Source organism: Musca vetustissima, unplaced genomic scaffold (assembly GCF_032173495.1).
Source record: "Musca vetustissima isolate MV318-11 ecotype Yass unplaced genomic scaffold, APGP_CSIRO_Mvet_v1 utg4710, whole genome shotgun sequence".
NCBI classification, from domain to species: Eukaryota; Metazoa; Arthropoda; class Insecta; order Diptera; family Muscidae; genus Musca; species Musca vetustissima.
In genome coordinates this window covers 284,308-306,565 of record NW_026882587.1, presented here as the reverse complement: position 1 = coordinate 306,565, position 22,258 = coordinate 284,308, and the positions used below count along the sequence as shown (strand labels likewise).

The 22,258-nt window shown below is 38.1% G+C and overlaps 3 protein-coding genes across 3 annotated transcripts; 2 read left to right on the top strand and 1 right to left on the bottom strand.

Moving 5' to 3' along the window:
- The first annotated feature begins 4,223 nt into the window (after positions 1-4,223).
- Positions 4,224-7,890, top strand: LOC133329117 (CDAN1-interacting nuclease 1). The gene is made up of 4 exons (XM_061537614.1): positions 4,224-4,492; positions 4,568-4,850; positions 7,394-7,605; positions 7,683-7,890. The coding sequence occupies exons 1-4, from the start codon at positions 4,224-4,226 to the stop codon at positions 7,888-7,890; spliced, it is 972 nt and encodes a 323-aa protein (XP_061393598.1).
- A 358-nt stretch (positions 7,891-8,248) lies between these two features.
- LOC133329116 (gram-negative bacteria-binding protein 1) lies at positions 8,249-13,514 on the bottom strand. The gene is made up of 5 exons (XM_061537613.1): positions 13,388-13,514; positions 12,700-13,324; positions 8,947-9,107; positions 8,533-8,876; positions 8,249-8,434 (listed from the first exon to the last, which is right to left on the bottom strand). The coding sequence occupies exons 1-5, from the start codon at positions 13,512-13,514 to the stop codon at positions 8,249-8,251; spliced, it is 1,443 nt and encodes a 480-aa protein (XP_061393597.1).
- Positions 13,515-14,463: 949 nt separating this feature from the next.
- LOC133329115 (gram-negative bacteria-binding protein 2) lies at positions 14,464-21,887 on the top strand. Its single transcript, XM_061537612.1, has 4 exons — positions 14,464-14,482; positions 20,351-21,097; positions 21,325-21,629; positions 21,687-21,887. Exons 1-4 carry the CDS (start codon positions 14,464-14,466, stop codon positions 21,885-21,887), a joined length of 1,272 nt encoding a protein of 423 aa, XP_061393596.1.
- The last annotated feature ends 371 nt before the right edge of the window (positions 21,888-22,258 follow it).

Genomic DNA, 22,258 nt, shown 5'->3' with positions numbered 1-22,258 from the left:
TGGTGGTCAGACGCTGATCAATAGCATGCACCAGATGATTAGTATAATTTGGTTAGAGGAATGCATGTCCAATGATTGGAACCTCAACATCCTGTGTCCCGTGAACAAAAAAGAGACAAGACAACTATAGAGGAATTAGTATTCTTCCCATCGCAATCCAGTGTGGTGTGTGAACGACTGAAGACAATGGTCAATGACTTTATTGGACCACACCAATGCGGCCTGAGACCTGGCAAATCAAACAGTGACCAGATTTTCACTCTGCGCCAAATCCTGGAAAGGACACACGAAAAAGTCATCGACATATTCCATCTATTCGGACACTATAAAACCCTATCCGTTCAGAGGTGTTTAAAGCGATGTCTGCGTTCGGGATTACTGCAAAATTTATACGCCTATGCAGGATAACTTTAAATGGCACAAGGTCAGCAGTTAAATTCGGAAAGGACCCATCGGAGCCCTTCAATACCGAACGCGAATTCAGACAAGGTGACAGTTTGTCGTGTGATATTTTTAACATCCTTCTGGAAAAGTTCATACGAGACGTAAAGGCGAACAGAAATGGCGCTATGTACACAAAACAACACATCTTACTCGCCTACGCCAATGACATCGATATAATGGGTCGAACATTGCGAGTCTGCCATAGTGGGTCTGGCAGTAAATGGCGAGAAGACCATCCTGATGGTATCAACGCTCAAGACGTCCAGTAGACTCGGAACTTGAGAATTACAGCTTCGAGGTATTTTAAGATTTGATATACCTTGGTAACGTCATAAATAAAACAAATGACATCAGTTATGAAACATCATCATTTCCTTATTATCTTTTTTTAGAGACCCTGGTCTTATTTAAGGCACATTTTCATTGTACGGCAGTATTGTTCCGAATTGTAACTCTGCGACATCGTGCATCACTGTTGTGGTCACTCGTATGGAAAAGTTTAAAAAGTCAATGACCTCTAATACGATTCAATAATATTAAAAATACCATATATTCTTATCAAACTATAAATATGAGCAGAGAGAGAAAAAGAAATAATTAAGAAAATAGTAAAATAAACTTCATAAAAACAAATTAATTAAATTGATAAGGACACGATATAGGCCATCGACCACAGAGCAAAATGATGACCAAACAATAATAATAATAAGAGTATAGAAATATGTCGTACATTACAACTCTTTGATAAGGATATGTATTTTTTTAATTGCGTTTCAAGTGTAAGAAAAATAATCAATTTTCTGATATTTATTTAGAAGAAATGTAAAATTGAAAAAGTGTACCATCTGTCTAAAATCCTCACAGAAGACGTAGGTAAGGTTAGGTTTGGGGATATTACAAACTCTTTGATAAGGATATGTATTTTTTTAATTGCGTTTCAAGTGTAAGAAAAATAATTACTTTTCTTGAATCTTCTGATATTTATTTAGAAGAAATGTAAAATTGAAAATCCTCACCGAAGACGTAGGTAAGGTTAGGTTTGGGGATGTGCAGTCACTAGTGTACTTTGAGACCGTCCGGTCCATTGTGATCATCCATGAAAGATATGGAGAGAAAGGGGAAATAAAGTATAAGAAACTAATAAGAAGTATTAGGAGGAAGGCGGGAATAGTTCCGATGGCTATAGAAATTGGACACTTTCCCAACCACTTTAGGTTTCTAATGATGCTGTAGATTAAAGCAGTTTCCATAATTGAAAAAAAGCTTAGAGAATGTGGAAAGTTAGCACCCACTAGTCTGTGCCGTCTGTAGGCCAGAACTCGACAGCGACACAGGAGATGCTCAATTGCCTCCGTCTCCCCCTCGTCAGCACAGAGTCTGCAGTAATCAGTAACATCATGGTCCCATTTACTGGTAAAGGCCCTGATATTGCAATGACCAGTAGTGACTCCTGCCATTACTCTAATTTCAGTTTTGCTTAGGTTCAACAGTGGGTTTTTGCTCTTGGTTGACAGAGTCGGCCAGATAGATCTTGACACATTGCACCTAGATACGTTGTTACAGAGTTCATTGGCTAGTTCGTCGAAGAACTCCTCAAAATTCCGAAAAAGATGACAGATGGGTGGTTTCGATTGCTAGATCTGTAGATTGTGATCCTCGTCTAGATAATCCGTCTGCTTTTTCATTACCCATGATGTCACGGTGTCCCAGTACCCAACATAGCCGATAGCTGTGAGTGTTTTCAAAACTGCTCTGCACTCGAGGACGACCTCAGATTTGATATTACAGGATTTGATGGCCTTAAGAGCCGCCTGACTATCCACAAAGATAGTCACCAGTTGTTTGTTTACTTTTTGCAATTTTCTCCCTTAAGAAAATTCTTACTGAGTAAATGTTACTGGGAAAGTAAACGAACGAACCTATTATTGTAATGTTCAAATGAAAAATATGTGTTTTGACAGATAATAAAGATATTAGTTGTTCCATATGTACTACCTATTTATTGTACCATGGGCCATGGTAGATATATAACATGGTCCAATAAACAGATCGTGTAAGAGGCGAATATTATCGGCCATTTTAGTAGAAAATCCCTCAAACTGTTAAAAATCATGGCCCAAATAGCAGGTCATCCAAAAGACTAAATTTAGGAAATATACAACCATGTATCTATATTTTCAGTCAAAATTTGTTGTTGTGGCGAAAATGCCACTACATTCGATAAACATTTTGTGTATTTTTGAATAATTTTTAAACAAATGGAAAATTTTATCGATCCCTTTGTCAAAGCTAACTGTGGTTATTATTCTGAATTCAATATGTTTTAAAAAAAATTCAGATATCAGATGACCTTAATATATATATATATATATATATATAAACCATGATCCAATTAGCAGGTCGTGTAAGAGGCGAATATTGTCCGCCATTTTAGTAGAAAATCCCTCAAACTGTCAAATTTTTTGTTTACGTTTTCACACGATCAAGGTATATTTAATAAGGTAGCCGCATCGGGCCAGCTGTTGGACAAATAAATGTCAAAAATGTTGTTGTAATGTTGAACGAAAAAATTAAAAAACAAAATTATAAATGAAAATCTCCGAATTTCTAATAGCTTTTTTGGCAATACTTTTATTAACAGTTTCTACAATAATTTGTGTAAAAAAAAATTATTGGTCTTGCCAATCTGTTTTTTTTTTGGCAAAAGGAAAAAAGTGTTATCGTAGTAAAAATTACTAGATTACATATCAAAATACAACAACCGATGTTTGTTGTAGAAATTCGCCGATGCGGCTACCTTGTATATCTACCTTGCACACGATTAAGTCAAATTTTGACAGTTCTGGTGAAATCATTTCGCCTCCACCAATCATGGTGGTCAAGGTATATTTAATAAGATAGCCGCATCGGCTCAGCTGTTGGTGCAAATAAATGTCAAAAATGTTGTTGTAATGTTGAACCAAAAAATTAAAAAAACAAAATTATAAATGAACATCTCCGAATTTCGAAGAGCTTTTTTGGCAATACTTTTAATAACATTTTCTACAAGAATTTGTGTAAAAAAATCATTGGTCTGTTCCCGTACTGCAAGAATCTACTAGTTTTTACTATTTTGTTCGATATCATAAAGGAAAAAAGTGTTATCGTAGTAAAAATTACTAGATTCTTGCACATGTCAATCTGTTTGTTTTGGCAAAATATTTTTGACATCAAAATACAAGAACCGATGCGGCTACCTTGTATATCTACCTTGATGGTGGTTCTATTAGTTCATCTATTCGTCGATGAAAAAATCACGTGGTGTGATCCCGGTTTGTTCTGATCAGCTGTTTTCTATATTTTGTCTTTTCCCATTCGTAAATATTATTTCTTTGCTTTCTTTCTCCCTCTTTCGTAAACATGATGCTATTTTTGTCATTTGCTTTCATCCTTCATTCGTAAAAAGTCATTTGCCACAGCTAGAGTTTGTTCGAACACACAATCACCACCATGGATAATAAATGGTTTCAAGGATATTAACATTCCAGAAAGCCATTAGGATAACACTTAAATGTGTTAATTTATTTAACATTTTCTTGTGGAATTTCGAACAAAAAAACCTCTTCAAATTCATTCAGGCAAGTATGATAAGTCAGTGTGAATATTTTCCCTCACACAATTATAAAGGACGCACATATGACTAATAGTTACCCACTTTTTCTGTTTTATAGAAACCCGATCCATTGGATATTTGTGCAATATTTTTCAAACTCGAATGAAAAAAATAAACCCAGAACAAAATGTGTGATTCCATTCCAAATTGTCCATCACCGTCTAGTATAAACAACAAAAACAAACGACGCATTGTCAAAGCGCCAGAATTTGAAATGATAAGTGATTTTATTGATAGATATAAAGGATTGGCGATTGATTGTGAAATCGAGCTGCTGGAGAAATTTCCACAATTCGAAAAACTTACACTGAAAAGTATTTTGGAAACAATATATACAAATCGTATGCGACATCAATATTGGCGTTATGATGCCAATGCCAAGGCATTTTTAAAAATGTAAGTAACATCCATTAGGGACTATTTTAACTAATGAAGATTTTTTTTTATTTTTTCACCTCCACCCAAAAAAAGGTATGAGGAACGTTGCCAATTAACATATCCAATGGATCGTAATATATTACTTAACATTGCCCGGGAATCAGATATGGGACCAGTTATGATGTGTCGTTCATTGCTAAAGCTTAAATATAAAATTACCAATAAAGTGGAGTTGACCCAGCTGATACGTTCACCGCATTTAATTGAGGATCCCATGCTATCGGCTAATGTTGCTCAATGTATTTGTAGTGATTCCACCGATGGTCCTTTGATCGATTTAAAACGTAGGGTACTTGGCGAAGAATATGAATTTCGGGTAAGCAGAAACAAATTTACGACTTGTCATATTCCTTTATATTTTAATATTTTTTTCGGAAGAGGTACAGGTATTCAAAAACAATGAAAACAAAAATTCCAAGAAACAATGTCTTTGGTTCTGCAAATAAGTGTATAGGCGGTTCATCTGATTATTCGTTTCGATCAATTCCTTTATGATTGGCACCAAAAGTGTAGGTCGGGACATAAAATTCCATTTACAACAACCTGTCCGATACATACCTATCTTGCTTTATGTAGATTCGTACATGGAATGAATGGAGGCAGCTTTCAAATTTAATACTGCCGAGATCGAGGGGTTGAACAGGCATTAACAATGGTGAACCACGTTAAAATTAGTGGAGGATAATAACCGTCATGAATTGTGGCAATCCATTCTAGGTAATGACCAGAGGGAAGCAGGTCTGGTAGAGCAAATAGATAGTTGCACGTTTTGCCCGGTGAATAAGAATGACCTCATCAGAATATGAGGGAGAGTTTCACAGTCCTCCAGATGCAACATGTTTTGATGAATGACACTAAATGACAGCCCATTTTTCTCTAGGAACAGGGGTAGACTCTCGCAAGTCTACAAAGCGAAGGAAGCGTAGAGCTAGTTGACCGACCTACCTGCCGACAATAAACTTCAGAGGCAATCGGCCGCGGAGGCGATGGCCGACGATGGGGAATCTATCGAGACCCCAGCAAAGGACAACGGCTCAAAGTTTGGAAATGCCCGAGAAGTATCAGATGCAAAGCACTACAAACGTGCTGTTTCATATCTTCGCAAATTCGTGGGGCGAGACGCGAATATGCTTTCTGAGAGGGAGGTTCACCTCATCAAGGGCAAGTTGAGGTTCGTAAGGAAGTTCGAAAGAATTTAAACGTTGACCCCGACGGAATCTCTATGATTATGCTGAAACAGCTGGGTAAGTCAGGAATCAAGTATCTGGCAAAAATCCTGAATTCGCCGAATTGACAGCGCGGTACCAAAAACACATGTCCTTCTTGTGGCTTGGACCTCACGATACGCTGCATCTCCTTAACTGACCATCTAAACTCACTCGTCTGTTTCCATAATCTCTTTGGACGCAGCCGATACAAATTGCAACCTTGCACAACCGGAATAATGGAAAAAATACAACAAATATTTAGGCAGTTGCTACAACAACAACTCTTGTGGTATTTCTCCTCCCAGCGTTGTTCGACATCTTCATGATTCGAGGAATAAATCAAACCTTTGAACAAAACAATACCATTCCCGAAGTCAAAAAAAGCTAGCGTGATCCCGTAACTAAAGTTACCCTGTTTGAGGACATCGAGAATTCTTCCCTTCGGCCAAGTTTGGAACGATGGATAATCAATTATATTTTTTGGAGCCAGTCGTATTTGGAGTTCCGGAATAAGAAATACTAATTCCGTAGATTGAAGTAAAATATTCCCCAGGGTGGGTTGATATGTCTGTAGCTATTCAACCTTTATGAGAAATATTCGGTCACACTGCATACCACATGTACTCCGCAGTACATGAATATCCCTCTAAATGTACAGGTGAAGATATATAAAATTGGGACCTCTAACTACCCCAAAAAATCTAGAGAGGCTTGTGGTGGCTACCAATGTAGTTGATGGTCACTTTTACTTTTGTTTTTATCCCCTTACAGCGATTGTTCCATTGTTGAGAGCCTGCAAATATTAGTTTTAATGGTGGTAGCTTTGGCTGAGAACCTGGCCAGAACCAGAACCTGACCGAAGGTTTCGGTACCAAGGCAGTCAGGGACCCTAGGTCTGCGGATCTAGCCTGGCAGTTGGTGTTGACCCTTCGGGCAGCACCGTGCTGGATGTGGTTTATATCCATATTGCGGATAGAGTTTCGTCTTGTTGTGGAGGTGCATTACAGCTACCCTATTCACCTCCTGGACGTAAACTAAATCTAGAACTTGACGATGATAGAATAATTCCGAACTGTCCAACACCCAAAAATCCTGGGTGTTGCGTTCGATAACCTGCTAAATTTCTCCAAAAACGCAGCGTACATTAAATCTAGACAAGAAATAAGGTCCTGAAAGCGCTGACAGGAACCTCTTGGAGAAAAGTCAAGGAAACTTTAGTAGCGATATATAAGGCTCGGTCTTTGGCTTTGATGTCGAGCGTGGATCATTTACATGAGGAGACGAGGATATTGTCGATATGACAATATAATATGTTGCTTGCTAGACAGTTCCTTCAGGCCTGCCATCTACCTAGTCACCCTACGTTGTGATGCAGGATCCTCCCCCACAACATATCCGAAGGACATCAGTCACTTCGGCCCGGACATCTAGACATAATACCAACTGACGTCAACATATTGTGAATAGCGGCAGGTCTGAAGCGCCTACAGCTAGAGACATCTTCCCAGACCTTCCAGAACCATCTTAGCACAAGTCAGGTGTGGATGAAGCAACATTTTATATATATATATTTGTCTTAAAATTTTACCTTGGTTTACAATTAAAATCTTATTATTGCTTTTTTTTAATTATTGATTTTTATATTTTCCAGTTAAAACAAATGGCCACTAAGGCCGGTATGCATTTCTATGACGAAAATGATCTCAGACGATTGGGTTATGATAAGACACCCGATATTAAAATGTTATTGCCGTTTTTCTATAAGGGAGAAATTATCAATTGGATAGAAAGTAAAGCAAACTTTGGCTGTATAAAAACACATAAAACTTATATACAACAACAATTGAGTAGTTATTGTAACAGGTTGGTAAACCAAAAAAAAAAAAAAACCCATACTCAAATGTAAATTATTTTAATTTGCAAACTTTTTTCTTTTTTAGATTTGGTCCCGGAATTGTTATCTATTGGTTTGGCTATCATGAAGATATTGCCACATCAACTCAAAATGGTATAGGCATAACTGTACTCGACGACTTTCCTGCCAATGAAGATATTCAATTATTGGATTTAAGCGAAGCCTGTGAATCTTATGATACAACAACAACAACGACAAAAACTGATGATCCAAAGCAGTTACAAATTACATGATATTTAAATAATATGAATAGTTGGATGATACCATTGTTTCACTTAGTTAGAATACTCATTTGACTTATTTGTAGTTATAGATATTTTTATTTAACATACAAACGAATAATTTTTTTTGTTGCTCACAATGACCTTTTTTAAAATTCATCTCATAAAAAATGTAGTTGTTAAGTATAAAAAAAATGTTACAAGCAAAGTAAAATGTTGTATATTTAAAAGAAAACTCAAACACACATTAAATCAAAGTGTTTCATTTTTTATTTACAAAGGCCTATATAATAAAAAATAAGGTTATATTTTATGTATTTATATATTGTTTTTGTATTTTTGAAGATAAATTAAAATTAATCTAATAATTTTAAATGGCATACACCCTTACATAATCCACTTCCAAGGAAGGTTGTTCCCATGTCCTGGACCATTCATTGCGTTTTTCATTGAAACGTAATGCCGCCTTTGGATCGGTATTCTTCCAGGGTTTATTTGCAACATCCAAAGGAAAATCACCATGTCCACCAGCTGACAAGCCCAAGGTTATGAAAAACTAAGAAACAAATAAGATTATAACCTAAAATAAAAAAAGTTTTTATATTTTTTTACCATATCATCTAATGGCGCATCATCTCCACCCAAACTCCATGCCGGTTCTTGTATCGAATTTTTAAAATCCGTTTTAATACGACCATATTGATAACCATCGACAGACAACAGTAACTCTGTTGGTTTCCAAATCAATGAGTAGACATGATAAGCATTGCCAAAATGTTCTTTAGCACCGTTAACATCATCCAATGTTGTGTTGGCCATAAATTGATGTCTAAGATCGGCATCAGAATTAACAATGGCACCACCATATAAATACGAACCATCAATATCTAAACTATTCCATTTCAGCTGTGTGTTGCCACGAACAAAAGCAATGCGTATTTCACCGCTTTTATAACCGCTATTACCATATCGCTTTGCATTTGGCTGGAGCATCAGTACTGCAAAATAGTTCCAGAATAAAAAGTTAAGATTCAATATTGAATTGTAATAATCTGTAATAGGTCTTACATGGTACCAACCAATCTCCTTTGGGTACTTTTGCCCTTACTTCAATCCTTCCATATTTAAAATTGAAAAATTTCCTTGTATTTATACGGCCCGATACTATGGGTGGTATATAGAAATTGGGCCTAGCTTGTAGATGACATTTGTCATATATGTCGGTACATCTGAAAATCAAAAGATGGAGAATAAAATAAAATTAAAATAGGACAAGTTCTGGTCCACAGTAGAATTATTTCATTGAAAATAGGCGTTCTTTAAATCAGTTCCCCACTACTCGTCTCTAAATTTGCCTGAAATTATATACACAAGTGGTCGATATTTGACTTCCGGAGTGACAACTGCTGTAGAGATTGACCCAGCTGATTCAGGCACCTGCTTCGCGCTGCTACTTTCGGTTTATGCACCAACATGTGCCCAATTGTCACAATCTTAGATTTCGGTTTCGGCACTTCAGCAGAGGTTGGATTTCAGGCACCTGCTTCGCGCTGCTACTTTTGGCTTATACACCAACATGTGCCCAATTGTCATAACCTTAGATTTCGGTTTCGGCATCTCGGCAAAGGTTGGATTTCCAGAGAGAGTTTGTGCTTTATAAGCTTTCATAGAGGCCTTTTTAAGGGGTCTCCTTCGACAGTCTCTTACCTTCAGTTTTCGTGGATGATGGTTTTAGGGATTTCTCAGCGCTCAGTTTACCCTTGCGGGGTACTGAGGGCTCAGACGACCCAGTAACCAACATCCTAGATGTGCTAGGGCCACTAACAGCCTTCTCCTCTTTTGGAGAGTTCACCGTGGTGGTCTCCACACGTTGTTTAGAAATCCTTTTAATCAAGAAAACCCTCGCAATAGCGTTCGAATAGTCCCTGGAGAGCTTCCGAATGAATTTGAGGTTCCTCTTGATCAAAGGGAACTACTTATCTGATCAACCGGTTGCAGTAGTTAACCGCCCTCCGGTACATATTCTTGACAGAGATCTCTTTGTCAGTGGAGCGTCTAACAGTTCCCTATTCTGATGATTGCGATGGGAAGCTCATCAGCCCCAGTCTCCGCTTCGACGGCTAACTGCCTAAGAAGTCTCGAAATTTCACTACAGCCCGTGGAGATGGAATTAGGATCCTCTACCTCGCTCGGGTTAACACCCGGGCTCCATAGAAGTTGATTTTAGTGAAGATTTGAGGTCGGCCATGGCATAGCCTCTTACCATATTAAGGACTCGGCAACTAAGCTTGAATAAACTTGTTGAGGCGCCCAGGTATCAACAATGCTCCGTTCTAATACAGTCGGACCCTGGTTTCAGCCTTGTTAGGAAATACAGCTACTTCCACAGATCTTATGGAGTAAATTGAGAGGGTTTAGCAGGGCAATTGAATAAGTGCAGTGTGGGGCCTGTACCACATGCTGTGCAGACATCCTGTACGTGGTCATCAATCTGTGCCCAATACAAATTAAGAGGACTATGTCATCCTGAATGTAATTGAGCCAAAACTACTCTGGTTTGCTTTGTCAGCTGACGTTTTTCAGTTGCGATGTGTGTTGGCTGAGCTCCGAGGAAGGCATTCACTCTGTATTCATTCAGCGCTGCGGCGACTGTATCAGTATGAATACTTAGAAGCAACTTGATCTACAGGCTCATTTTATAACGTTGGACCTCTCTCTAAATTATGCATATCCTTCCTTACACGCCTGGTTCTTGATGGTTAGGATTATTGCCCTTGAAGCACCCAATTATTATGCTGACATAGGGGAAAGATCTTCGCCTCCTCATAAAGATGGTCCACTGATGTCATGTTTTCAGGCCAGCGTTTCTGACAGGTATGAATACTTGTCCTTTGCGTAAGACTAGTTGCGCAGCATTGCTAGCCAAAGTCTTGATCAAAAAAGGCTTCCTTATCTGCGCCCCAAGCGCTAACAGTAAGGAGGACCCTGTTCCTTCTTTTCAACAATTTGAACATTCTGTCGGATGTGACCGCGAGAATTTTGGGATAGTTGGTTGTCGGAATTGTGTGCCCCTCGACATGTACAGTCAATGGCGTTCTAATCCTCACAGTCCATGTGGTACACAATGTGACAAAAGATATCGTGTCGGATATTTTCATATTCCGCGCGTGAAAGAAGACTGCTAAATCGGCTATGTCGGCGCCCAACATTACACATAAGTACTCAACTGTAGGAAAAGGCGTCGGGCATGATTATACAATCATCTGCATACGTAACGGCCTCAATTCGCTCTGGAGGGCGTGAAATACCGTAAAGGTTCCGGAGATATCACTTCGCCCTAAGGAACTCCCTTCTTCACTCTACGGGGTTTGGACTTATTATTCCGCAACTCTACGTATGTCTGGCGTCCACACATATAATTGATTATCCAACGATTCAAACATGGCCGATGAGAAGTGTTCTCGATATCCTCAAACAGAATGGTATGATTGACTGATTGATCAACGCCGTTCTATGGCACATCCTCTTCGGCTTTATTCCTCGACTTATTTGTGTGACGATGGCGTACAACGCTATTGTATTTTACTACAACAAGATGATCTGCCACTGGACAGCATTCCCTAATTTTGGGAAGGAGTAATACCTCAAGGGTTTTCGATACTAGCGACAATTGACCTTTGCTTGCGTTCTTACCTTGATTCAGAAGCGGGAAAACCATTTCAAGTTGGTGGTTATTAACGAGTTAAGGGGTTTTTCACCTTTGCCATTGAGATATAGTCCTTGTCCAACGCTTTAGATGCTTTAGTGGTTTGAATAACATTTGAAACATCATCCCATCTGTCACCGTTAAATGTGATATGGAGTTCAACAATTTAACTGTTGCCCCCAGTTTACTCACATCGGTTCCAATGTTGCAACATTCAGATGATCTAACCATTTATTCCGCTTATGCTCCACGACTAATTTGATGACCTCCAACGAGAGTTCCCTGACTTTGGGATCTTTTGGGTGAGAACGACTGAGTTCATCATGCTTTTTCCCCAGTCCAACTTTCTCTGCTGGGAAATCAGATCTCAGTTTGGGTATTCGACCAGCAAAAAACTAGCAAATCTCGTCAGATCAGTGATACTTTCGCATAAAATGTGAATGAGAACCTATAACTCTTCTTTCCATGGGGTTGAGAACGACTTAGCCGTTGTACAAAGTTTACTCACACCGGTTCCAACGTTGCAACACATGTTTCTACATGAAGGAGTTGCCAGATCATAACAGAGATTGAATTTTCCAATACACTTAACTTTTTTCTGTTTATATCGCGCTTTATGTGATAGGCTAAGAAATTTCCGAACTTCCCTCGTATGTCCGTCGGCCTATCTGTCTGCCCATGTTAAATTGTGAACGAAGTACAGGTTTCATTTATGATCCGAATGAGATACAATTTGGCACAGCCTACTTACTTGGCCCAAGGACAAGCCCTATTTACAAAATCGGCTCACTTTTAGCTTTAGTTCCCATATAGTTCACACAAGTCAGATTATCTGACCGATCAGATTTATATCCTTGTATTATTGTACCATGGAATAGCAAAGTCAAGACAATTGGGTTGAAAAACAAGCCCAAATGCCAAAAAGTGAATATAGGCTACACCGAAACTTCAGCCAATATTCATAAAGGAGATTTTATACCCAAATAGAATTCGAAATATCTCATCCTAACTCCCCAAAATACCGAATGTATGTATTCCGAGGTGTTGCAAATTCAAAATTTTTTTTCCTTTTTTTCAAATAAATTACAGTTAGAAATTTCACTTCTTTCACTTACCTACTGCCCAAATTAATATTATCTATATTAATCGATCCGCCATACAGCGTTGGAGTTATTCTCAATATACCATTATCCACATACGCAGTTCCATTGTACATAACAAATTCATCATCTGTCGTCCTTATGGGTATACGTACTTCATTTGTCCAACGATTCTCATCAAGGCGGGAATCAAAAGTCTCTTCAAAGAGCAGATCACCCTTACAATGTTTATTATTTCCATGGGGCAATTCCGTTTGTGAGGCATAACAATTTTCGGTCTGTTCGGTAGTAGCATCTACACGATTATTACCAACTTCAATTGGAGATGGTGGAGGTGATGCTGTCGTGGTCGTCGTTGTGGTTGTTGTTGAAGACGTTGTAATGGCCATTATATTCGAATCACCCCGTCGTATGGCAGCAACCGAAAATGGTCCTTGTTTATCACGAAATATAACACGATCATGTTGTATGGCCAACCAAATATAAATAATATCCATATCGGAGAGGGAACGTGTAAATTCATGTGACCACTTGTTGTCTCTGGGCATACCGACCAAACCGGATAGCTGGCCAGCTTCGAATGATTTAAAGGCTTTGTTGATGTTGACATTGAAAGCCACCCATTTGATGTCGGGATCATCTGGTGAAACAAGTGTTTATTTTTTAGAATATTTTCTTTATCCTTCTTTAAATAAAAACTTACTTGGTATCGAGGCTTGAAACTTATCATCAAACACATCCAATTTTACCGTATCCACAGTATAGCCATAATTAAAGACAAATCGATTTAAAAAATATAAAATGCCAACAATTAAGTGCAATTTATTCATTTCTAAGAAGAAGCGCACATCAATCTGACCGTAACCTTAGCTTGATCTTATTTGAGAAGAGACTGCTCGTATCAAGAAAGCATCAATGTATAGATTTGCTTTCTTGGGATTTCCATCAGTGTTATCAGGGTGAGAAGAGAATAAGTTAGCAAATGCTGCAGAGAGAGAGAGAGTGAGTGAGAGGAAGAGTACACAATTGTAATTATATAAACGAAGCCGAATACGTGATACCCTATATAAATTAATTTTATAGAATCGATTATACGAATGATGAGATATTATGGAAAACTTAGGGCTCACATCCTATTTTGGTATTGCCTCCATTTAAAGTTACCTTTCAAAATTCGTTATTTTGGCGAGTCGAACGGGAGATATACTGATGTCAGGTAAATGTTACCATCCGCTGCTTCAGTACTGTGGCGTCCGGTGTTGACAACTCTGGGAAGAGGATAAAGCATACATTTTTGTGATATATTATGCAGGTTCTCGGATGAGAACCCGTATTTGCATGGAAGAGTTGGTAATTTATATTGCTTAATCCAGAGACCTTGTTTTTAATTGTCCAAGGTTCCTAGATCAGTCCGATGTGTCTCGCTCCGATGGAGTTTCAAATTCCAGCATTAGATAATCCTCTCTGAAACCGCATCTATCTAAGTCAACGTTGACGTTGGTTTGACTCGGCTTTCTTTTATTATCGGTCGACGGGGAGCTCTTTTTCTTTTTGACAGTCGCTTGCTCACAGATTTGACAGTCGCTTTCGCAGGAAACTTCGAAGCCAATGTAATGAGGCGTCAACTTATTGTTCCTTAGGTATCGACCTTTCGATAAACTCCTTTCAAACCAAAATAATGAGAGGGCAACTCCGTAAATGTTCCCAGATGACCAATCAATAACCATCATTATTGCAGATCATCGGTATCGTACGCATCGGTAGCTGCTAAGGAGGACAATGAAAATCATACCAAGTGGTAAGTCTTCGCAGAAGCCAAGACAAGGGGGACTTTAACTCGACAAAAGTGGGACCGTAAGCAAAGGTTTGCCATCATTGGGAGTTTTTGGTTGCTACTTGACCGATATCTGAAGTTTTTTTTTCTATTGCTTCCTATCGTGGTTGACAATAAAATCTAACTGTTTGGAAGGATTCTCCTATATAAGTGTGTTAAGGCCATAAACTTCGAGGATAAGGAGTCAGCAGGCCTTCAATCATCTTAGACTCCTTTAGAAGGGTAGTAATCAAGCATTTATATATGCTGATAAGATCCCGAGCAGAATGGTGGCATCTATATTGTTCCTACAACTTTTTGGAACTGGAGCAGATGTAAATGAACATAAACCTCTTTGGGAGAGTATTAATCTAATAAATGAACCTGTTGATTGAATCCCGTGCGTCTTGGTAACCTCTGTCTGCTCCCTACCACCTCGTTTTAAAAAGAATGCAGAGGTTGGTCGAGAAGTAGAACTTCGGTCTTCACATTGTTTATACGCGAGCTTAATGAGTACTGGGGACTGATTTCAAATAAGCCACGGGCATAGCAGGAGGCGAGTTTCCGAGGAGCAGATTTATTTTATCCAAATTCGGTAAATCGATAAAATTGCGCTGTATATCGAACTCATTATCCTGCACCACTGCCCTTTTAAAATAACATAAACCAATTTTCTGGGAATCATAATAGGTTATTACAGAACTAGATTTCATATTTTAAAAAAGTACGTTAGTAAAGTAGACTACTGTCGTCTATGTGAAGATAATATGGACCCAAATATACTGTTGAAAATATACTTAGAAACACGTTTTTGGGTCGATTTACGTGTCCGTTCGGGTTTACAAGTACAGATCGCTTTTAATACCCATTTGCGATTCGAGTCAATTCATTTAATTAGCACAAAGAAGAATACAAATTGGCGAGAATCGATTCAGATTCAGAACACTGAGGACCTAACGCACTGAATTGAGCCATGGAGGAAGCGTGTCAAGCTTTTTAGTCGGTTCAGATTTAAATGTAACTTCCATTTATTATTTCATCTGATTTCTTATAAATGGCACCGAAAAGACACTAAGTATTTCCAATTGACACGAAACTTTCCCTAGCGTATAGAATTGAGTCTACAATGATTAGCAACAAGTTTGCCTTTAATCGGTTCCGATTTAGATATTGCTCTCATGCATAACTTCTACTGACTAGAATTACGTGTGCTGAGTTTCGTTCTAATCGGTTCAGATTTCTATATAACTCCCATATGCAATTCAACCGTTTTTTTATGAATGGTGCCCGATATACTCTACGTCCGACCAACACGAATCTTTAAGGTGTAAAGAAGTCTACCATTTAATAATAGCGACAAAAGCCGAGATAATTTTTACAAACCCGAATTGAAATCTAAAAAATCAAGTTTCCGAATATCATACCTGTTCACATATTACCAACACAATGCAATACACCTCGATTGTACAGTGCATCTTTCAAGTTCTGACTGAGTACACGCTCCAAACAAAACAAAAAGAAAACAAGTTTTGAGAGATCATAACTTTCTGATTCATACTCACAGGTACAATATTTTTTAGTCTGCCAGAATTTCTTATCAGTGAAGCTCAGAAACACGGTTGTGCGATTCAGTTCGGGGTTTTTGTTTGATTGCAAATGTCTTCCTTTTGTTTTTGGAAAATACGACTACTACTACTATTATTTGTTGTCTTGATTATAAAGACAGCATGTTGGTCATATGAGACACCCAACGTAAAATTGGAACCAATAAATAATGGATTTTCTTTAAGTTTGTCAGGTATGTCGGCAAGTATTTTCCAAAGTTTATTCGAACATAAAAAAGAAAAGAACAATTAATAATATCCAACAAAAGATTCAATTTGGGTATAAAGAAATTTGTAAATCCCCTCCAATTGATGACAAACATACGCAAAGAAATCATATATATGTATGTTTGTGTGTATACAAACTGTTCGGCGCCAATTCATTGATTATTCGGAATGAATTTTTGTTTATAATAATAATCGTTTTGGATGATTGCTTTTGATTTTGAAATTATTCAAGAACAATTATACCAGTTTTTAAAGGGTTATTGAATTTGGAATCATGATTTCCAAAACGAAGATTTCTACTAATTTTGAAATTATTAAGGAACTATTGAACGACATTTTAAAAGACTATCAGATGTTGATCTTTCCATCTAATTCTTGGCCTTCCCATTCTGCGGAAGCCATCAGTAGGCTCGCTTTTATATGTCTTTTGTGCTGGGACATCCTCATTCATTCTCAACGTAGTCTCTGCAGCTTGGTCCGTCCGACTATGTCGATGTCCGAGAATAGATGGTACAACTCATGGCTCATTCGGCGGCGTCAACGCAGATCGGTCCATAGATCTTTAGGAGAAATTTTCTCTCAAGCACTCCAAGAGCTGCCACATCTGCTTGCGTAAGTTCCCATGCTTCAGATCCATATAACAGCACGGATAGTATCAGCGTCTTGAAGTGTGTGAGTTTTGTCTGGCGGGAGGTGGCCTTGTTTCTAAACTATTAACTTGGACCATCTGATGGCCCTCTCCCTCTCCGAATTTCCAAACTGATGTCATTAGTTTTATTTATGGCGGTACCAAGGTATATAAAATCGTTCACTACCGCGAAACTGTAGTTGACAAGTTCCACAGTTGGTTCGAGTATACTGGACGTATTGGGCGTGGATACCATCAGCTTGGTCTTCTCGCCGTTTACTGCCAGACCCACTTTGGCAGATTCCTTCTCAATTTGTTCAAAGGTGGCTGTCATGGATGGATGTCATCAGCGTAGGCGAGTAACATGTGTTGTTTGGTGTACAGAGTACCATTTCCGTTCACCTTTGCGTCTCATATGACATTTTCCAGCAGGTCACACGACAAACTGTCACCTTGTCTGAAACCTCGTTCGGTATTAAAGGGCTCCGAAAGGTCCTTTCTGACTTTAACTGCTGACCTTGTGTCACTTAAAGTTATGCTGTATAGTCGTATTAATTTTGCAGGAATGACAAAAGTACTAATCAGTTAGTACATTGTCCTGATCAGCGTCTGAACACCGGCCTTAAATAGTTCGGCTAATAATCTATTCGCACCTGCTGCTTTATTATTATTGTCACATCTTGGTTAGATGGTATACACTGTATACCGTCATCTCTTATTGGTTCTGGGGTATCTTCTTCACCGCCCCTATTTGATACCAGAAGCTTTGCAAAATTCTCCTTCCAGATCCTCAACACGCTGTCTGTACCTGTCACCAGGTTTCCATCTTCATCTCTAAGGAGGATGTGCCTGCGCCAAAGCCTTCGGTTTGGTGTTTTATTCGTTTTTAAAATTTCCGGACTTCTTTCTGACTCCTGTACATCTCGATTTTCTCACGATCAAGTTTGTCTTCTTCTTTTTTCTGAAAATACGTGTCTCCTCTCTCCTTTCCCCCCGATAATTCACAATCGCATTACGTGTTGCTACTGTCTGATTGCCCTACACGCTGCGTTTTTCACATCAGTAGCATTACGACACTCCTGATCGTACCATGGGTTTCTTGATGGAGGTTTTTGGTACCCATGTGTTGCTTTTGGTGCAGTTTCTATGGAATGGTTAATTCTTTCTTTTTAGCAAGGACGTGTCATGCTCATTTATAACTGCTAAAGCAAAATTACGGCCTATTCGGTCCGAAAATGTCCGTATCAGAAAATATTTGAAAACAAACATGAAACACGTCATTGTAGTCCTAATCCAGAGCCTTATCTAAAATGTATTATAAATAGTACAGACATTATGTCTTTTGGGCGCCATTTACATAAAATCTGATGAAATTATATATGAGAACAGTATATTGATCTGAACCGATTTAATATTAACTAGTCTCACATCTTTCTACGAACAGACATAGTGGAAGCTATTTTCAAAACTGAACCGATTTTTTATCTCTGCAGTTTATGTGGTAAAAAATTTGACGAAGATTTTCATATTCCTCGCATGACAACGAGACGACAAGATTTGGTAGAGTTCTTGACGGTAGGCTCGAGATATTTTCCCTGCCTCACTCTATGGAGTTGGAACATCTTATTCCGGAACTCCACTTCAACTAGCGTTCATACATATAATTTATTGCCCATTGTTTCAATCTTGTACGAAGGGAAGTGTTCTCTCCATAACGTGCCAGTATGACATGATTGATTGTATCAAAAACTTTCGGTGGGTCAAGCGCAACCAACTCTGTTCTATTCCCGGCTTGTTCCAGCTGGGTTTTGAAAATCTTATTCCGGAACTCCACTTACCACTGGTGTCCATACATATAATTTATTATCCATCGCTTTAACCTTGGTCGAAGTGAAGTGCTCTCAACTTTTAACGTTTTCAACGTAAAGGCTCTTGATAGATCAAGAGCTATCGACAATGTTTGATGACAGAGCCTATTCCGGTTTAGTCATACAACGCTGTTGTTGTACTGAGTTGCGTACAGAAAATATAATAATAATCCGCAACTGGATAATTTTCCCTAATACTGGAGAGAAGTAATCCTCAAAACTTTTCGCTACTGGCGCCCAACATGAGGCCTGCACGATTCACCTTCGCTAGTACAGTTGACAGACTTCAGAAGTGGGACCACCTAGCATATTGTTAAGACTTCAGGAAGGATGAACGAATTTCATCGACAAATTAAGATACTCGACTTATATAGCGGTTTTAGCATTACCATAGATATTCCGCCAGAAACAAACGATTTAGTGCTATGGAGGCCTCTTTCAACATCACCCAGTGTAGTGGATACCTTCTCGGCGGGAATAGATCTTATATGACGTAGTAGCTCGGTTAAAATATCTCGCGCATCTCTTCGGGTAAGTCACTGATTCGTCGTTAAATGTCACTAAGGCCCTATCATCCATATTTTCCTGATTAGAGAGTAACTTGACCGTTGTCCCCAATTTACTCACATCGATTCCAATGTTGCATCAATATTCAGACGCTTCGCCCATGGATTCCCAAATCTTCTTTCCAAAAAGGATAAATATTCCCCAATTTTCGGGATCGACCCCATTAGCCTATATTATGTTAACTTTTTATAGCCGAGTTGACTTGTATTTTTGGTTGTAAATGGGTAGCAAATTAGTCTAACAAAAATATTGGTTCATTTTCTAAAGTAGTCCCAATACAGCGGTACCTTCCATATTTTAGTAACCTCGCTATTTTGAGGATCTCAGTTATCTTTTTCAAAGATCACGCTTCTTTTTCGGTATAATCAAGGTCCTTGGACTTTCCAGTTTACATTTATAGTACGTTTACATTTAACCGGATTTCGTTAAACCAGTGGGTTCCAATTATAAATTCCTTAGCATATATGTGAAATAAATCCTCATAGAGTATGTTAACCCGGTAAAAAGATCTAATGGATATGCCGTTTTATTTTAAATATCACATACGATCTTTTCCTGGTTATATATTATTCGAGAGCAGTTCGGAAAGTTCTTAGCCTAGCACAAAAAACGCTGTATAAACAGAAAAAAGTTAAGTGTTTTAGAAACGTCCATCTCTGTTATAAACAAATGTTAAAGTTTTTTCGATCTGGCAACCCATTCATATAGAAACAGGTGTTCCGCAATTTTTTTACAATGAAAGCAAGCATTTCTAATTTCTTCCATTGTAATGCCTTTTTTGGAATACTTGTTTCTATATGAAGGAGTTGTCAGATCGAAACAAAATTTAATATGTGTTCTTTTTTCTGTTTATACTGCGCTTTTTGTGCTAGGCTAAGAACTTTCCGAACTGCGCTCGTATATATGACAGGGGTCCACCATATGTAATAATGTGTTTGATTTCATTTCCTCTTTTCAGATGACCCAGGTATTCGCAAAGTCATTTATTACATAAAAATCAATGACAAATGTCCGGGATATATGGATTTAGTTTTGGAAGGAAATCCTGTTTGGAAAATAACTCAGACCTCGAATACTCCCCTCAAAGATAAGGATAAAATAAATATTTCAATATTGGTGGACCACAATGGAGAGGCATATAAAGACAAACAATATATTGTTGTGGGTGAAAATAATAATGTGGCCATAAAAACCCCTAACAATACTCCCACAACACCATGCGGTGGTATTAGTGGTGATGAGAAACCCCAACCTCCCACCGAAGTGTGTGAACCATCTCAAACTATAGTCAAGGGTCTGAAAAAGATTTGCAAAAATCAACTAATTTTTGAAGAGAATTTCAACGATGCCCAAATCGATCTCTCCAAATGGTCATTTGGTATACGCAACCTGTTGACGGCACGTCAAAACGAGGAATTTGTTTTATACGATAATAGTCATGAGAATATTTTCATCGCTGATGGAATTTTAAATATTAAACCCACCTTTACACAAGTCAATGCCAGAATGGCGGCCATTGATTTTGGTAGCCGATGTACTCCCGTGGAAAATAACATCAAAGAATGTAAAGCTAGCACACAATTCCCATTCAATTATGTACCACCCATTAATTCATCGAATATTAATACAAGAAATACTTTTCAATTTAAATATGGTCGAGTTGAAATACGAGCGAAATTACCAAAGGGTAATTGGTTATTGCCATGTAAGTATTAAGAGTTAGGGGGGAGACACATTCGAGAATTCTTATGTTGCCATCGTTTATTGTAAATAAAGGATAAAAGGGTCCAAACTCAAATTTGCCTTGGATACTCCTTTAAAAATTCGCATTTAATAAAATTCAAATAAAAGAAGCATGCCTGAAATCCTAGTATGTGTATCCCCCTTTCCAAATTTGTATTTTTGCTTGATTCAAACTTATCTATTCTCTAGATATAACCTTGGAAAACTATGGTACATTTCAACGCAGACAAATGCGTATTGCCTTTGCCCGTGGCAATGAACAGCTGTTGATTACAAATCCCATGAAGGATATTGGCGGACGTCGTCTATACGGTGGTCTTGTAAAATATTTTGACCAATACGAAAACAATCTTAAAGAATTATATGCCAATGAACATTTTGGAAATGATTTTCATATTTACACCCTGACATGGACAAATAACTCAATAGCTGTTAGTGTTGATGGTCGAACATATGGTGAATTTCAGGAAAATCTAAATGAATTTAATGATGAGGTAAGATTTGGTATTTTTACTTTAAAGAAATCTAATAAATATTTTTCTTTTTTATAGTTTTTCATATCTGTTGGTGTCTCGGCGGGTGGTCATCTGGAATTCCCAGATACTTTAGTAAATCCTGAACACAAGCCATGGAAAAATACATCACCCAAGGCTATTGGTATTTTTTGGCAAAATATCAAGGATGGTCTTATTTCATGGGCTGATGACAATCAGACAATGCGTATAGATTATGTCAGGGTGTATGCGGTTTAGTTAACTTATTAATAATATAGGAACTTTATTATAAAATATGTGTTTTATTATTATTTTGTGTTAAATTAAATTACCATAAATCTTAGAATTTTAATATTTTCTAATTAGAATGTGGATCAGATTGGGTGACGTATGGGATGATAGAAATTAAGCAACGGCTCTGATTGCTTTCACATGACGAAGCCCAGGCTTATCTTGGTCCCTCTTTCATCTCAATTGTGGACACTGACCTCCCCACGGTGTCACCCGGGGTAACTATTTTCATCGTCCATTGAATAGTCAGCTAATATGTGCCGCGAGTTCACCCATAATAACTATAAAAAAATGGGTTGAGGCGTCGTTTAGTTGCCCACATTCGGAAAAAAAATAAT

Bases quoted from the DNA above. Each gene is read 5' to 3' on its own strand.
- LOC133329117 (XM_061537614.1), top strand. From the start codon at position 4,224: ATGTGTGATTCCATTCCAAATTGTCCATCACCGTCTAGTATAAACAAC. The intron at 4,493-4,567 runs GTAAGTAACATC...ACCCAAAAAAAG, and splicing joins GCCAAGGCATTTTTAAAAAT to GTATGAGGAACGTTGCCAAT. The intron at 7,606-7,682 runs GTTGGTAAACCA...TTTCTTTTTTAG, and splicing joins TTGAGTAGTTATTGTAACAG to ATTTGGTCCCGGAATTGTTA.
- LOC133329116 (XM_061537613.1), bottom strand. From the start codon at position 13,514: ATGAATAAATTGCACTTAATTGTTGGCATTTTATATTTTTTAAATCGA. The intron at 8,877-8,946 runs GTAAGACCTATT...ACTATTTTGCAG, and splicing joins AGGAGATTGGTTGGTACCAT to TACTGATGCTCCAGCCAAAT. The intron at 8,435-8,532 runs GCATGGAGTTTG...TTTGTTTCTTAG, and splicing joins AAAATTCGATACAAGAACCG to TTTTTCATAACCTTGGGCTT.
- LOC133329115 (XM_061537612.1), top strand. The intron at 21,098-21,324 runs GTAAGTATTAAG...TCTATTCTCTAG, and splicing joins GGGTAATTGGTTATTGCCAT to ATATAACCTTGGAAAACTAT. The intron at 21,630-21,686 runs GTAAGATTTGGT...TCTTTTTTATAG, and splicing joins TAAATGAATTTAATGATGAG to TTTTTCATATCTGTTGGTGT.